The sequence below is a fragment of the Dermacentor albipictus genome, chromosome 4 (assembly GCF_038994185.2).
Source record: "Dermacentor albipictus isolate Rhodes 1998 colony chromosome 4, USDA_Dalb.pri_finalv2, whole genome shotgun sequence".
In the NCBI taxonomy this organism is placed as follows: Eukaryota; Metazoa; Arthropoda; class Arachnida; order Ixodida; family Ixodidae; genus Dermacentor; species Dermacentor albipictus.
In genome coordinates, this window is record NC_091824.1 from 158,172,865 (window position 1) to 158,189,904 (window position 17,040).

The 17,040-nt window shown below is 45.4% G+C and overlaps 3 protein-coding genes across 4 annotated transcripts in view; 2 read left to right on the plus strand and 1 right to left on the minus strand.

Annotated features, from left to right (window-relative positions):
- LOC135915792 (uncharacterized) overlaps nucleotides 1-17,040 on the plus strand; it is a 382,578-nt gene that overhangs the window by 296,425 nt on the left and 69,113 nt on the right. The window lies entirely within an intron of this gene.
- On the plus strand, nucleotides 802-2,984 carry LOC135908698 (myb/SANT-like DNA-binding domain-containing protein 1). Its single transcript, XM_065440556.1, has 3 exons — nucleotides 802-1,416; nucleotides 2,142-2,304; nucleotides 2,664-2,984. Exons 1-3 carry the CDS (start codon nucleotides 1,172-1,174, stop codon nucleotides 2,967-2,969), a joined length of 714 nt encoding a protein of 237 aa, XP_065296628.1. The 5' UTR covers nucleotides 802-1,171; the 3' UTR covers nucleotides 2,970-2,984.
- Nucleotides 2,319-4,973, minus strand: LOC139059388 (uncharacterized). Its single transcript, XM_070537744.1, has 2 exons — nucleotides 4,011-4,973; nucleotides 2,319-3,592 (listed from the first exon to the last, which is right to left on the minus strand). The coding sequence occupies exons 1-2, from the start codon at nucleotides 4,685-4,687 to the stop codon at nucleotides 3,013-3,015; spliced, it is 1,257 nt and encodes a 418-aa protein (XP_070393845.1). The 5' UTR covers nucleotides 4,688-4,973; the 3' UTR covers nucleotides 2,319-3,012.

Genomic DNA, 17,040 nt, shown 5'->3' on the forward strand with positions numbered 1-17,040 from the left:
GAAGGGAGAGAGAGTTCACATGGGAGGAACTGCATGACACACACTTAACCCACAAGAAGTGAACCCTCCCTAGCCCTGTGTGCATCTCGCCACCAAACGCACAGTGCGCTCTGAAAGATCGACTTTTCTTAGCGTGAGAGTCACTAGAATATAACGCCTCCGAAATTCGTCGTTGGCAGCTTTCCTTCTATATAAAAAGATTCCCTGCCTCGAAAGTGCGAGCCAACCGAAACGCGATGAGACGAGGGGCAAGTTGGGCTCGAAACGTGGTCGCAAGATCGAACAAAGTGTACCGCGAAAAGAACACCTAGGCAGCTCCGGCCGGTGGACTGATCCTCGAGAGTCTTGCCTAAATGGCACGGAACGCGTAAGAATCGATAGGCCCGGCTAGGCAGCAGTGAAGAGGGAGTGCCTCATCAACGCGTGCCCGACCCTGCAGTTCTGGGAGCACCGACCGGTGGTTAGGAAGAAGGGATAGGAACCGGTGGCGACTTCATCGAACGCATTTCCTCTGTCTCAAAAAAAGTGGGTGGGGTGGACGACGTCGAGTTACTTCGGCTTCCCCTCCGTGAGCTCGGAAACACGCGCATATGTGCGCGTACGACGCAACGATCGATACTTTGATCAGGGCGAAGTGGCCTCCGCTTGTTTTGTATGCATTTTACGGCGATAATGCGTTAACAAAACTGGGATGTTCTTGTATGAAAATGAGCGCAGTGAGGAAGCTGCCTCGGGTAATGGCAGATCTCCGCCAACTTATAGACTAGAGCTAGCGCAATTCTTCGTAACTTATACCCCTGTCACACGAGCACTTTAAAGGCATTTGAAGAAAAAGACATCTCACACAAAGGAGTTGCATCCGCAGACACACGCCAAAGTTTAATCTCTTTTTCAGAAGCGGTCTTTTCCGAAACCGGAGATCACCGATCTCTTTTACGGCTGGAAAGGCGTAGCCTCCAACGCAGTGGGCACCAGTAATTATCATGCAATAAAGAAACGAAGCAAAAGTGCATTTTTATTTCAAGTGTACACATCACAAAAAAGGGTTTTGTCTTTCGTTGAACCTTAAGTAGGCGCAGTTTTGCACTTTTTGCACGGCACTCTCGTAAGCAGTTCGAAAATATCACGTGACGCTAACAGACGATGCAAATTCGCGCCATTTTCTGCGACCATGGCTACGGCGAGCGGTACCGACGAACAGCCTCCGGCACGCCAAAGAAAACCGCGGGTACAGTGGTCGGAGAGAGACACCTGGGCGTTAATCAAGTTATGGGAAGACAACCTGCCCTCGCTGCGTGCGCAGAAGCACAACGGAGGCGTTTACGATGGCATTGCACAAGCATTGACGAGCATGGGTGTACCTCGCACAAAGGCGCAAGTGCACAGCAAGATAGAGAACCTGGGACAGACCTACAGGTAAGACAAAGCACAGCAGTAAGCTGTGAGCGCTAAATTTACCTTGAAGCGGCTTCAGGCTGTGGTCGCAAGCTGCAAGCTCTCGTTTGTGGTGTCGCGACCTCAGCATCGAACGTTGTTTCCGTAGTAGGCAGCGACGGAACCCTAATCTAGCGGACGGAGCCGTAGTAACGAAGGTTTTAAGGCAGAGACCCTTCATTTCAGCTAGCGTCGAATTTTGCAGGGCTGAACTGCGCCCTGCACACACGAAAGTCGACGACGCGCTAAAGGCTGTTTCTGCAATTCCTTTACAGTGCGAGTCGGTCTGAGTAAACGCAAATTCGCCTTCACATGCGGCGAAGAATGACAACCCGCGCAGGTCGTCAATAGCATGATTTCGTTCGTCACAAGATAACGGGAACCTTAACTTATGGACAGGCGCATTTCACATTATATTGTACGCCTTCTCACGGCAACATATAATACGAAGCAGGAAGTCGTCTGCATGTTTTCATTTCTGCAGATGTGACTACGGTTTGCATTTTTCTCGGACCATGCGCAAGCGTTGTTCTCAGACAAGAAAACATGAGAAACTTTAAATTTTTTCGAGTAAAAAGGGTTACCTTCGCTTCTCAGGCTTTCTGTACCATCAAGTCGCGTTTGTATCTATCGGCAAACGTTTTGCTCTGTGTATATCTTTACATTTTGAGTATATAAAATTTTAGTTCTTTCGTTTTCTTATCCAGGAGCTGCCTGAAACACATGACAACAGGGTCATCACCGCCGAGCTGGCCATTCTTCTCCGAAGTCCATAGGTTTCTAGGATCCCTGCCTGTTCACGATACATCTTTAATGGAAGAGGCTGGGTGCAGCGAGAGCACAACAAGCAGCACTGCCTCCGTCGAAGAAGTAAGAAATGCATAGTGGAGACTATATATGCTTTATTACAGTCAACTAAATTTCAAGACATAATGTAGCATCAGCTGTGCTGCCAAGCCCATAATCTGCACAACCCTGCAGTGTAGCGGACTGCTCTTGTTAATACTGTGGTTCATTTCTGCTTGTGCTCACGCGCTGTTCATTTTGCAAGCTTGGCAGTGCGCTGTTTGGAGAATAAAAAAAATGCAGACTCTAAAATAAAAAAACGTGAATACATACACGCAAGGAGAGGCAGCTCTCTTGCAAGTAAAAACCCTGAACTAATTGTTTACCGCTTCACACATCAACTAATGTGGTCAATGTATTTCGGATCCCTTCTTCAAACGCAGCTGATCTTCGACATGCTTGATTCCGGCTCTGCTTCTTGTGAAGACGTCGCCGAAGATTGTTCACCTTCCGAGTCGCCAGTACAACAGGTTGAATCCAGGAACCTCGCAAGTGGCAGTTCCGAATGTGCCCGCAGGAAGAGAAGGCAACCGGCTGGCGACTTTCAAGAAAGGATGCTTGAGGAGCAGCGACGGCAGAGAGAGCAGTTTGCTGATGCGCACAAAATGGAAATGGATCTCCGTAAAGAGGGGCTCAAGTTGCAAGAGAAACTTGTAGATGCAATGTTGAAGTTTTTTAGTAAAAACTGACATGGTGTTCCACAATTGTTGCTGATTCTTGGGACTCTTGCGTTCAGTTCCTTCGCTTGTAATATTCCACAAGTGCTGTCCTGATGGCGGATGCATTTCCAATTTCAGCTTCTGTTCTGCGTGATGGCTGTGGAAATGTAGCATTGGACTGCTGCACCTCACTTAACCACTGTGGGTGGACACTGTCGTTGAAGTGCTCGCAAATGTTATTGAGCACGCAGCATGCTCGTATAGCCAAACGGGCATTGCCAACAGAACACTCCATTCTTTTCGCAATGAAACGGAACCGGGCCTTTAGCCTTCCGAATGCGTTTTCAACTATCCTCCTTGCTCCAGATAAATGACAGTTGAAATTCCTTTCAGCTTCACTGATGACAGTTCGGTGTCCAAATGGCTTCATGAGGTTTGGGGTTAGTGGAAATGCTTGATCGCATAATATTATCGGTGGGACTGCTGTGGTACCCACTGCGGCAACAGGTGCTTTGAAAAGGGGACTGTTGACAATCTTCGACAGCCGTGAAACACCAAACACATGTGCGTCGTGGCAGCGTCCTGGGGCACCGACATTGCAGTATCTGAATCGATACTTGTGGTCGACCAATGCTAGTAGGATAATACTGTGCCTGCAAGAAAAAACAAAGTGCAAAGTGAATAAAGGTTAGTGCAGCATGGCACTGCTGAGTTCACTGCCTTTAGTTACTGTGATGCGATTTTACAGTTTGCTTTTATTAATAGCTGTGAGTGCAGCTCGGATTACATTATTTCACATAATGCCACAACCGGTCGCTGTTAGCGTACTCTACATCGTATAGGAGTTGCAGTCCTGCGGAGAACTCTTTTCGTCGTCGCATTAAAATTGTCGCTGCTAAACACTGCAAGACTGCGAACCAAATTACGCGTTTTCTTAAGAGCTGCTGGTAAAATTGAATAACATTTTACTTAGCAATAAAATATGGGTCAGTCAGTTACTTTTTTTTACTACTATAAAAATGGGCCCAAACAGAACACTTACATGAAATAAGTTAAATCGTGGCCACTTACCAACCCTTGTAGTTGTAGTAGTCGGTGGCGTACTTCTTTGGAGGCGAAATAGGGAAATGGCAGCCATCAAGGGCACCGACAGCTTGAGGGAAATCGCACACGGCTTCGAACTCTTGGATGTGCCTAGGCATTTCCTCTTCAGTAATCATTCTGATCCAGTCACTTTCGAGCACAGAGACAACAGCTGCGCAAAACTCTCTGTAAATGACGTTGACGGATGAGCGCCCAACGCCGAAGAGGTTTGCCACAGTTCTATCTTCGGCAGAAGAGCACAATTTGTAGAGGCCAATGGCGACACGCTTTTCCGCAGTGATCGGGTCACGCATGTTGGTAACTTGTTTTTCGAGCACATGGCGCAGACTTTCCACGAGAAACCGGAACGTTGAGGGGTTCACTCGAAACGACTGCTTGAAGTTGTGGCCACCGAGGTGAGGCACAGTCTCCTCGAACCACTTTTCGTGGCGGATGAAAGCCCACGTCGATCGGTTGCAGACTCTCGTGGGAAGCGCCAAGGCATAAAATGTACACCCGTTGAGTAGCAACTGCCGCTTAATACGGTCTTTGACTGCCTTTGCGGCGTCTGCTTCGCTCTCTGCAGCAAGAATCCTTGCCAAAATGCATGCTATTTCGACTTTTTCCTTCGTGTCCGTGCAGTCCCCCATATTCTCGACCTCCATGTTGACTCCGATGTAAACAGTGGCCCAAGGTTGCTAGACGAACATGTAAAATTTGCTACTTCTGCGAAGACTCTTGAAGCTACCTTATTAAATCTTCTTTAATTTAACCTTTTCGAATAAACTGTATCTAAATTCACTAAAACAAGCATATTATAGTACGTTTCTAATTTCTATATTGAAATACGTTGGTTTATTCTAACTGGTTTTGTTTCAGAATCTAGCGCCATGCTTTCCATAGCGTGTTCGGAAGGAAACGATAAAAGGAGATCGCCCGCGCCGTGTGTCTGCAGCGCAACTCCTTTTAATTAGAGGTCTTTCAACTCGGTAAAGGACCGCTTAGGTAAAAGAGTTTTTGCGTGCTTGTGTGACAGAGGTATTATAACAATGCGACCTCGAAGAAGATTGAGAGAAACACTTCGCTCTTCCAATATTGCTACTTTCCTAAATCCATGCCTACCACCACGTGTGCCATCATGCTATGAAGACGACCAGCCGAGTGCTTGCTCTGTAGGTGACCTCATAGTGCTGCTGCGCCGGAAAATAAATTAGAATGAAGCCACGCGGTGTCAACGGGGCATAACCGGCCGCAAAGTATCGGTGGCTATAGCACTCTGCTGGTCCTGTCACTTCAATACCCGGCGGCGCTAACAGAATTTCGATGATGGGGAGCTTACGTGGAAGCATATAATGGCTTGTAGGGCTCAATAGAAATAATAATAATAATAATAATAATAATAATAATAATAATAATAATAATAATAATAATAATAATAATAATAATAATAATAATATAGGCTCGTTGTTTATTGCCAATTTAGTAGGACGTTCTTGTGAGCAAGTTGTCTAGTAGCTTTCTTATAGGACGCAGAAAGGAAACACACACCACACCACAAGCGCAGTTATAAGGAACCTTCTAAAAAAGTTATTGTCAACAATGCACAAACGAGAAAGACACCGAGAAATACAAGACAAGGACGTCCCTGTCTTTCCTTGCTTAACAATGTGCTTATTGCGCATTGTTTAGGATTGTTCGTTCCGACTTACCCAGCTTGCAGTCGTTCTAAAAATCGTCGTGCGCCGTACTATGAGCGAGGGTGTGCAGAAACTCAAGTGGTGAAAATAAGGTCGACATCCCCACTATGGCGCCTCTCCCAGCCACTGTATTGAAATTGAACGTTAGCTTCAAACAGGCAACCAATTATTCGGGAATCTTTATCTAAGAAAGAAAGGCTAAAGCACACCATTTTGAAGAGACGTTAATGTTGCTCTGATCCGCACAAGTGAATCACTTTCTCCATTGTCAAATGCACCAGCAATGATATATTCGCAATTCAATTTGAAATGCTGGCCACTATTTATCCTAGTTTTCTAAAATGTTGCGATCAATTTTTCATACGGGTACATCGATGCAATTGACAATCAATTGCTATGATGTAAAACGTTGCTTTTTCTAGAAGCCCTGTTATGCCAAATTCATGAGATGAGCGCCTTACCAATTGCTTGCGCCAGAAGTAACCAAATAGTAGTGAGACGCCAGAGGAATAATGTTTTTATCAGCCGGATCACCCCCCAAAAATCTAGGTTGACATAAATTTATCTAATCTGGCAGTCCTTTCTCTCTTGCTTATTCTTCAGAAGGGCGAGGTCGTCGAAGTCCCACGGGAGACGCCAAAACAGAACGGAACACCAGCAGTAGGCATAATTGGTGCCTGTATTGCTGCTAAGTAGTTCTTCCTAGGCGGGAAAAGTGGCTTGTGTTCCTTGGAAGGTCCCGCATGAAAGTCAGGAAGGATGGGACCAACGAGGCAGTGGCGAAGCCAAAATGCTTTTGCTGTGCGGGCCCCCCTCGTGTGCCTTATCGACGCAGAGGAGAAAAGAGGTGCTTCAAGTGGCTCGTTGTTCCGCTTCCGCTGGCGTTGCCTTTCGGTGCGCAGATAACAGTCCACGGAAATTGGCGTAGCTGTGGCATGACGTTGCGGAGAAAGCTCTCTTCGCATGAAACTTGCAAAAACAAGCGTGCATCAAAGAAAAACGACAACAAATCAAAAACTAAGGCGATGCTGAAGGCTAAAGGACAAACATTCTAACTTCTTTCAGGGCTAGTGGGAGCACTGGTGACTGAGAGAAATGCAAGCGTCTTGGTAACGGCTCTCACCCATCAGAAGGTTATCTTTTTTGCTGCGTATTAGATATTTGTGAGCATGCATGACGTCTTTTTGACTGTGTTGGAGCGTGTGAGCAAGAAGCAGCTGGTAAAGTACGCAGCTCTGTACATTCTCTGCTGAGCTAGCTAGTTTCCTGCACTTGGGTGTAGTTATTTACTTCTTTCAATATCACACAAAGTACTGGCATGAAAGTGGTGTCTTCTTGCAATACCATATAAGAACACCTCGTGTATCCTCTCCGGTTGGGGTGCCGAGGCTTACCGGGGATGGGCGACCACCAACGCGTGCGTCCGGAACCTCCTGGACTTGATCTAAGCCGCTGGCGTTATCCGCCCTACTGTAATCCATATTGTAAGCAACAGCGAACGGACGAGGCGAACTTAAGGAGAGGACGGGACGAGTACTCTTATTCCCTCCTTCTTACAGTTTTCCTTGGAGCTGCGGAACGTCTACATATTGAAAATGAACTCAAACAAAGAAAACCTTTACTCTGGTCAAATGCACGAGCGCAAAGAAAGAGTCCCGCTGAAGAAATTGCGAATTCCTCAAAGACGGTGTAGGGATAACAATCTTTTATTCAGATGCCGCACACCAAGTTTATTTTGTCTTTTTTTGGAGCTATCGCAAGGGCTTGGTTTCAAAATTTCACATTGCATACTGTGACAACCTAAAAATTGCTATCGGGGGTAGAATACGAAAAGAAATCACAAAAATGCGTTCCTCGCCGTCAAGGAGAGTAATCTGGTATTGAAATGTCGCATACACGTTATTTCCTCTTTTCTGGCGATGTTACACAAACCCAGTATTTGCTACCTCAATGTCATTCTCTGCTTCCATTTTTTTACAAAATTTAACGCATGTACTATGACAGCCTAGAACTGGCCATTGGATGAAGAACACGGAAAGACGAGAAATACCGCTATCGTCAATTACCTTATCACCATTCTATACATGTCAGAACATCCGTTGTTACGGCATGCTTTCTAGTACGTCTTAGGGGAATTTTCGGCAACGTTACAGGGTGTACATCGGTTATCTATCCTTGCTCATAATAGAAGCTTTACCAATATATTCAGCGTAGGCCCTCACCTTGCAGAAAATGTAAAACGTCCTAGCAAGCAGATCTTGAAACATATATGTCCCCTATGGGCTACCTGGTATCCACTGCTCTTTCTTCTTTGTTGCTGTTGCTCCATCTGATACCACCGAGCTCGTTGGGATACCAGCTTACCATGAATGTCGAAGGTTGCATAAAAGTAAAGAATGTATTCCTCTCTAACAGTGTTGAGCTCGTAGCTCGATGGTTATACTTACCTAAGCGCTAAGAACTAAGTCACAAAATTTCGATGACGCAACGCGGCGCAACAAGGCATAACTGAACGACGAATACGATACAGAAACTTTATGGGCCCTTTTGTTTTGTTTGCGCCACTCCTACTTTTCAAGCTGGAGCACTCTATGCCATTTACGCTATACCCTCACCCCTCCCCCCCCCCCCCCCCCCGTAAATACCGCAACAAGACTGGTTTGCGGAAGCACCACAATCAGTTTCCTTCGCCACAATGAAGCCACACGTGGGCCAAGACGCGCGGTGTCTCTCGCCTCGACACGGTCCACTTGAAAGCGGACACTTGTCACCCGACACGACTATGCTAATCAATTCATGCATTTTTGGGACAAATGCTGCCCCGCCCGCGACCACCGCACCCCGTCACAGTGCTTGCATAATGGATGAGCAGCGCGGGACCGCCGCCGACCCTGCCAGAACAACGCTTTGTAAGAGGTGCTCCGTGTCCCATCCAGCCGTCGAATCAATGGGCTGCTCCAGTTATGTGCGCTCTACTTTCCCACTGCTAGCTGCACATCTTGGTCCTAATTCACAGAAAAGTTCTCACGATTTTTTTTATACGAGCAATTTTTAGCTAGTCCTGATGCCTGACGTTGGACATTAGCGAAGGCCCCAAGTCAATGGCAAAGTGCAATTACGAGTTTAAGGCATTGTGAATTCGGCCCCTCGTCCTTTGCAAGAGTGCACATGGGATGAAATTCAGAAGCATCCAGTCCCCACTCGTTTCCAGCTGCAAACAAATAGCACGTAAGACAGACGGACGGACGGATGGACGTACGGATGGATGGATGGAAGGTTGAATGAATGAATGAATGAATGAATGAATGAATGAATGAATGAATGAATGAATGAATGAATGAATGAATGAATGAATGAATGAATGAATGAATGGAAAAACTTTATTGGGAGTCCTGAGATACCGTAGGCTGACTAAGTCGAATGTCATTTTTTGTGCACGCTGAAAAGTGTGTACTTTTGATTATACCTGGGCTTCCTAACTTTTGGGGATGTACTCATGATGCTTTCAGTTCGTTATACCTGTTTTGTTATGTAATCTTGGCTTCTACTGTAGCTGGTAGATATCGTTATTAATTTTTCCTACATAAAAGCACCTTCGTGAACCTCAAACCGCGCTAAGTGATTTGTAAGAAAATGCATCGACCAATCATGGCTGCCAGCTTATTAATAACAATGATTTCCAGCCAGTGGTCATCACTTCATAATAACGGAAAGATTTGTAGCTTTAGCCCCATGACATTTTGGTGTAATACTTTAAGCACTCACAAGTGAAAGGGCGGAAATGCAGTGCATTGAACGCGGGGAATCATTGCTGTGAGCGTAAAGCATGTATTAGTGTATCACCTTCCGCAACCAGTAATGCTGACTTAATAATTCTCACTAATTATTTTGGCTGCTTTTATCTGGTTCGATTAGGCATAGCATGGAGGGAGGGGAGGAGGCGAAAAATTCCGCACGCTATGACATTTCAATAAACTTTTCAAATATTTTCAGACATGTTTAGTATACTAAACTTGTCTATTTCTATATAAATGCCGAACTTTTTACCCTTAGTTATGGCGACCTTTGCTTTTCTAACCCTCGTTAGCCTAAGCGCATCTCAAAATGCTACAATCAACACTCTAAAAAAGTTACCTTTATACATTCTGAAAACAGCAAAAAAAAATGCCGCAACAATTAACAAATCTACAACTTTCGATGATTCTTCTGTCTGTGAACTCATTTGCTGTGACAGTGGCAGACTCTCACAAATGACACAGTTATCTTCAAAAAAAAAAAACAACTTACGTCCTACGACACAACGTTGTCTTCATCTGCTACCCAATCGCCTGCTACGAACTCCGAAAAACATGCGCAAATGCCACGACCCTGAGACAACGTGAACACAAGATAGCGCACAAATCACTGAGCGCGAATGTAAGCACCGAAAAGCAGGACGGTGGAAATCTGTTAGTCAATTTTCATCGCAGCACCCGAAAAGAATATCCAGAGTTTTTAACACCGCATTACTGGTCATTTTCCGCTGTATACAATATTAAACGACACACGCGGCGTGCTTCTTGAGATATGATTGGACCAGCTCTAAGTTTACTCACTAAAACATCACTAAGTGACCGCACGCACAGGTGATCGGGATAATCAAAGAAAAGAATGGGGCAGACTGACTAAAGCCTTCATGTACGCAGAATAGTACGTATATTTGCAGTTACCTCTGTGTACCTTATTCTGGGTAAAAAAATATGGGGCAAAGATTTTCTGATCCGCCCTCGTACATACACACGCAGGAATTCTCGAGATGTCTCGCACTTCTGTTTCTCTCGTAATGCGTAATGCATGTTCATTCACATTTTTGGGTTGCAACAAAACATTCTGCTAAACCTATGATAAAAGAAGGTGTGTCATGTCCATAAATATTGTTATGTGGAAGCACAAACTTGTACCCGTTCATACGCTGTATAAGAACGTCCGCCGAAATCAGGGGCAAGTGAGCACGTGGTGACGTGGTTTTGTTTGCAGCTAAGTCTGCTACACAAGCATAACCTTGAAAGTGTGTTTCCGTCATCTTCCAATTTTCTTGGGCGGTTCTAAGTGGCGCTGTGCTGAAGTGAGGACGCTCTGTTTCCATTCGGCCTTGCTAGCCCATATCCTTTACATCCTGTCCCAGCAGGCCACTCCGGTTGAGCGATTTCGTTCGGCGCCCCGGATGAGAAAAGATGAATGCTTGCGTCATCGCGAACCGACAACACGTGATCGATGCTTGCATACAAAGTATCGTGACGAGGCTGACACGGAAGCAAATAGTGAATAAATCACATGGGGTCCTTCGTATCTGCGCCATTCATCTTTTGCTTTTTCGCCTCGCTTTCTGTGCTCGCACAAAGGCCATTCTCCCCCGACTTCCTTCCTCGGTGACACGAGCGCGCGCGGCCTATGCAAACTACGACTGCACGTGTTGATGCCATGGAACCGCAAACTTCAGCGCGTCATTAAGAGACTTCTCAGTCAACAGGCCCGCCAGCAGCTGTGCTTGCACGCGCTCATGCGTGAGCATTCCAAACATGTTACAAATTACTACATGCGAACACCAGTGATAGCATTGCACTTGCCGTTCCCGTGGCTCAGCTCATCGGGGAGGTTGAGCAAAACGCATACGCAATCGAATTGAGTGGCCCAAGAGACCTGGAAGTAAGACAGTATGAAAGTTGATCGTAGTCGTAATTGATTGCTTTGTTATGGTCATAGTGAAAAGCAAGAAAGCTGGAAATTTCTTATCACCGCATTGTGATAGTCGGGCACTACGGCTAGCACCTGTACGGCGGCCATGTAGAGGAGGATGTGAGAATGAGTATAAAGGATTGGAAAAGGTAACACTGCATAGAGGGTAACTATTAGACAGCGAGGGCTCTCGTGATAAATACCAGGCACGACAAGCACAACTCAAAGAAGATGCGGTTCTGCTCCCAATATCAAAGAATGAATTACGCTGCATTATAAGGACAATGGCAAAGTAGCTATTTTGAAGTGTGGAAAAGCTTCAACACACAAAACAAAGTTGAAGCTCTGACAACGCATTCACTTGCACTACTTATTTTGACGGGGTCTTCAGACGATGGTCTCGCATATCGCAGCTACAAAGGGCCAAAAAATCGCTGCTGTGATTTCTGAAAGCTACAGCACTGAGTGACTGTCTGCGATATGGAGTAAAAAACTCTCACTACGTCAGCGATATGACCAGTGGACTTGCTTTTCTAATCTTAATCTTCGCCTTTTTTTTCCCTTAGTGCAGGGTAGAAAACCGCGGTCACTCCTGCTTAACCTCAACTGCCATTAATTAATCACTTTTATCTCTATCTTGAATACTTGAAGGCTACATTATTCGGTATCTTTAATGCCATTTTACTTGTCAGCTATTCGCCTTTCTGAAGTCAATTCTAATCCACATAAATTCGCAAATTCGTTCTCGCAATACCCAAATGTTTCCATACAGAGCAAAAGCATGTCGTGCCCTCAATGATGATGTTATATTTGTGCTGTTATCGCAAGGCATGAGGCGCTGTTTCACAGGCGAATTGTAGACAGAAAAGTCCATTTCGCAAAGGCTACATAAATTGCAAAGACGTATTCGAGAAATGTTTCGGGCAGCATTTCACAATGGAGTGAGCCAGCCTCTCAAACACCGCTTCTGGCTTTAAACAATGCCACCGCTTTACCATACGGTGTCATGCCATTCAGCAAAAAGAAAAGAAAGAAAATTCACCGAAAAAAAATTTGCCGTAGAACAGTGTGCAGAATTTCGTATTTGTGCCTTTTCATTAAAACTGCCAAGATGCTGTGCTGGGGCGACACGCTTTTATTTCTCCTAAGTTTCCAGTGGTAAGTCTTGAGCGGTCAGTGCTCTAGTCTGTCTGAACATTTCTTGGGCATTGAAGTGCAAGTTTTCTTTGTTAATTTGCACAGCCCGTCGCAAAAGGGAAAGTGTTGCGAGTTTCGTCTAGGTGCGCCTGCACCTAGCAAAACTCTCCTCTTTTTTTTCTTTTTTTTTCCGCGCTCGAGCACTGGCGCTGACGCTACAGTCGCTGAAGCGCGCATGCAAGGGATTAATTCTTGCTGTTGACGGAGGCCATTGACCACAGGTCTAGCGGAGCTTGCAGGCTTTAGTGACTTGTGACCTTTAAGCTTGAGACTTCTGCGACAGAATGTTGCCTTAGAATTTCACTTTTGACTTTTGCAAGTACTTTCATGCGATTTCATACGGTTTCACATTTAACAAACCTGAAAAACAAGGCAATCCCATGTTCCCAGAGCGATAAAGCAAGTTAGGTTTTCCTTGAAATCGCGCACTTGGCTATTTGAACATGGTGTCGCTCATAATGCTCGTAGGGAACATTCACTTTACAGTTAAGTCTCTGCCCCTCCTTGCAGGAATACATTGTCTAGCAAAACTGTTCCAAATTCCCAACGCTTAAACGAATCGAAAATCTCCTCTACTAGAAACAGTGATACAGAGATTAAGGAAAAGTGGGCTTGAACCCGATTGCCGAACTGAAACTGCGGCAGGGGCGAGGGGGTGACACGAATCAAGAAGAGGAACTGTAGAAGGTACGAGGCACGTTGGAAACGCAGAGGAAATGCAATGTTCAGCACTGCTTCACAGACGATCGCGCAATCTGGGTGGCTTCAAAGCAGAAGCAGCAGTAGTAGCAGCAGTCTTGTTGCCAAGGCGCAACCTTGCTTCGCAGCAGGAAAGACCACTTAACAGGTGCATTTGATCAAGTAAAGACGGTAATACGGAAATGAGGTGAACACCTTTGCAGCAAAGTTACATCAAGGGCAAGCTTGCTAAGGTGTCATGCTGGTGCTGTGTTTCGTATGCCTCCCGCACAAGTATTTGGTATGGAAACCGAGTCGAAACATTGACAACAGGTATTGCATGGCTGCACTGAGTCACAAAGTACAGTCCAGCGCTTGCCTGGCTCTTGATAACCAACATAACCAACAACCACGTGAAAAGAGGCAACCACTGAACTCATGGAAGCTGTGACGTAAGAAATGCTTGCTCGTTTGCTTGCTTGCTTGCTTGCTTGCTTGCTTGCTTGCTTGCTTGCTTGCTTGCTTGCTTGCTTGCTTGCTTGCTTGCTTGCTTGCCTGCCTGCCTATAGTCGGAAGTCTAACACATGTATATATTGTTATTTAAGGTGCTTGATCAGCTCCCCGTGCTTGCTAATATTTATTTATTTATTCATTTATTTACTTATTTATTTATTTGTTTGTTTGTTTGTTTTCTTCAATTTATTTCCTTATTTTTAAATTTATTTATTTATTTATTTATTTATTTATTTATTTCCTATAACAAAGCAATACACACTCTTTGTGCATAGTCTATGTGCTCTGGACTAGCTACAGTAGAGAAAGATGCGATAGAGATCTCGAGGAGATGTGACTCGGCAAAATTTCTGAGAGGAAAATAAATAACCAGCTTTGCATTATAGCTTCCTGCAAGACGGTGGAGGAGGCGGCGCGAAGCTCTCGCGTCGAGGCACTGGCAGCTTCCTGTAGGCCACGTGTTCGAGGTGCACTTTCGTTGCGTTTAGTTCACCTTCTAAAAAAAAGTGGGGCATACTTACTACAAAACGTCAAAAGACAACATGGTGCACATGATAATGGGGTACCTGTGTTTCCCTGATTATTATACGCATATACTATTAAGCACATATTGACCCATCTTACAGATAATAATGTTCTGATAAATGAGCAGCACGGTTTTCGCAAGGGCTTTTCTTGTACAAGCAACTTGTAGAGTTCTTTCATGAGCTGGCTTCCAACGTTGACGAGGGTGGGCAAACAGATTGTGTGTTTTTGGATTTTCGAAAAGCCTTCGATGCCGTGTCGCACTCCTTTTTCCTCGTCAAACTGCAGGTTCTAAATTTTGACCGGAATGTACTAACTTGGATAACCAATTACTTGTTCGACAAGCGTCAACGTGTGCTTTTAAATGGGAGATGTTCATCCTATGTTGATATTTCACCACGTGTGCCACAAGGCTCCGTCATTACCGCTATTATTCCTTATTTTTTACGAGGGCTCAACCCAGCTCCTCAGGCGCGGCGGTGACCATGAAATCACGTGACACCGTGACGTCACGACAGAGGAGAAGTGGCTTTGGCTCAACTCTTGCAAGACGGGCTGGGTGGGAATCGAACCAGGGTCTCCGGAGTGTGGGACGGAGACGCTACCACTGAGCCACGAGTACGATGCTTCAAAGCGGTACAAAAGCGCCTCTAGTGAATGCGGTGTTGCCTTAGAAACGAGCTGTTTCTAAGGCTCAGGCGTGCGACGCTTGCTCAGGCGCACATTTCGTTGCCGCGCCGAACGCTGCGTTGCTCGACGCTCACCGCGTCCAATGCGGGGCGCGTAGTCGCTGGCGGGTCGACGGGAACGCTGTCGCGTTCCACTCTTGAAGGCGAAGCAGGGTAACGCATGAGTTGTTTCTTCGTCTAGCCGAACCAAATATAGCCAAGGAACAGCAGTTCACCAGGCTAAACAGTGGTGCAACAACTAAAATAAAGGCTAGTATGCTTCGCATCCTGGGCTTAACCTTAGCTAAGCCACAGCCATTTTTTTGTTAATGATATTTCTATAGGTATTTCGTCGCGCATAGACTTGTTTACCGATGACTGTGTTTTATATCGGAAGGTTATGAACGCAAGTGACGGCGTTTCCTTGCAGGACGATTTGGATCGTACAACAAAGTGGTGCCAGAAGTGGCAAATGACGTTGAATCCAAAAAAGTGTGTGCACATGCGCGTTTCCAATAAAAGAAACAAATAGAAACAGCTTACACCATAGATATGTATGTTATTACTACCGAACCAACATGCAAATATCTTGGCGTTGTTTTATCGCATGATTGTTCATGGAATGCCAATATTGATTATGTTGTTAGTAAAGCAGCAAGGGCTCTTAACTTTATCCAGCGGAACCTAAGATCGGCACCCAAGAATTTAAAGAACACAGCCTACCTCCCATGTATTTGGCCGATTTTGGAGTACGCATGCCCTGTATGGAACCCGATGCAGGCCAGGTTTATGGATAAGCTTGAAAATTTTCAGAATAGAGTTGCGCGGTTTGTTTTAGGGTGGTACAAGCGGGTAGACAGCTGTACCGCTATGAAAATGGAATCGGGTTAGGAATCGCTTTCTTTACGCAGAAAAATGCTGTGGCTGAAGTTTTTCTTTTTTTTTATGGTAACACTGGAATTGCTTGAAATAACTACTTTGCTGAACCCAATTACATATCCACTCGATATGACCACCGACACAAAGTGAGAGAGTACCATGCAAGGACAACTATGTTTTACAATTCCTTCTTTGTGGTGACTATCAGAGATTGGAACGAGCTGCAAGAGACGCAAGTGTGCTGTATAGATGAAGTGTTTCATTTACGTCTGTAGCCCCCCTGCTGTAGCGCCTTTTTAGCAAAGCGGAGCTCTCACTGAATAAAGAATAAAGAATAACAAGCAAGTGTCAATCAATCACAACAAGGGGCCGAATTTTCGAGCTTTGTCATTTACAAAGACTGCGCTTCAATGGGCAGACACTTTCACTGACAATATATTCGCTATCACCATCAGCTTGAACGCGTTGCTGCGGACTATTAAGGCGTATATGAACGGCTTTATGAATACTGCGCTCGATTGCCTTCGTCGAACCGAGCATGACAGGGACCAGTGAGACATTACCTTCGACACCTATTGATATTAAAAAACTAGACGAGCATTGCTAGTTGTTTTGATAAAGCTGTACTTCGGGGCTTCAACGCATTCACGCCGCCAATGTGAATCGGTCCTGTGAAGATTCTGGTGTAAGCATTCTCCAACAGATGTGACGTAGCTCCGATGCGTGGCCCGGTGCCCCTCTCGCAAACTCTCAAAGCGCTTTTGGCAAACAGCTCATGTATATCGAAACGTGCTAAGGGAAGGTAGAAAATGAAGGCGAAGTTAGACTGTACTGCGAGCGTCTCTGTGGATGGCCTACCTTGAGCTATCATCTCCCATCCTGTAAAGCGACCCATCGTCATACCTCCACCAAAATGTTACGTGCAGAAAGACAAAGGCAAAGGAGACTATTTACACTGTATTTACAAAAGCATCGCAGCCATAGACCAACATGATAACAGGCTCGTGCCAAGTCCAGATTTCCGTCTTCGTCATCCTTTGTGCCACGTCTCATAAGCGCCTGTTGTGTCGCATCAATATGTTTAAAGTTCAGTTCAAGACTGTTATTTTTTTACGTTTATCCGAACTCCGCAGGCGTAGTCACCAT

Bases quoted from the DNA above. Each gene is read 5' to 3' on its own strand.
- LOC135908698 (XM_065440556.1), top strand. From the start codon at position 1,172: ATGGCTACGGCGAGCGGTACCGACGAACAGCCTCCGGCACGCCAAAGA. The intron at 1,417-2,141 runs GTAAGACAAAGC...TTTCTTATCCAG, and splicing joins AACCTGGGACAGACCTACAG to GAGCTGCCTGAAACACATGA. The intron at 2,305-2,663 runs GTAAGAAATGCA...CTTCAAACGCAG, and splicing joins GCACTGCCTCCGTCGAAGAA to CTGATCTTCGACATGCTTGA.
- LOC139059388 (XM_070537744.1), bottom strand. From the start codon at position 4,687: ATGGAGGTCGAGAATATGGGGGACTGCACGGACACGAAGGAAAAAGTC. The intron at 3,593-4,010 runs GTAAGTGGCCAC...TTTTTCTTGCAG, and splicing joins TACTACAACTACAAGGGTTG to GCACAGTATTATCCTACTAG.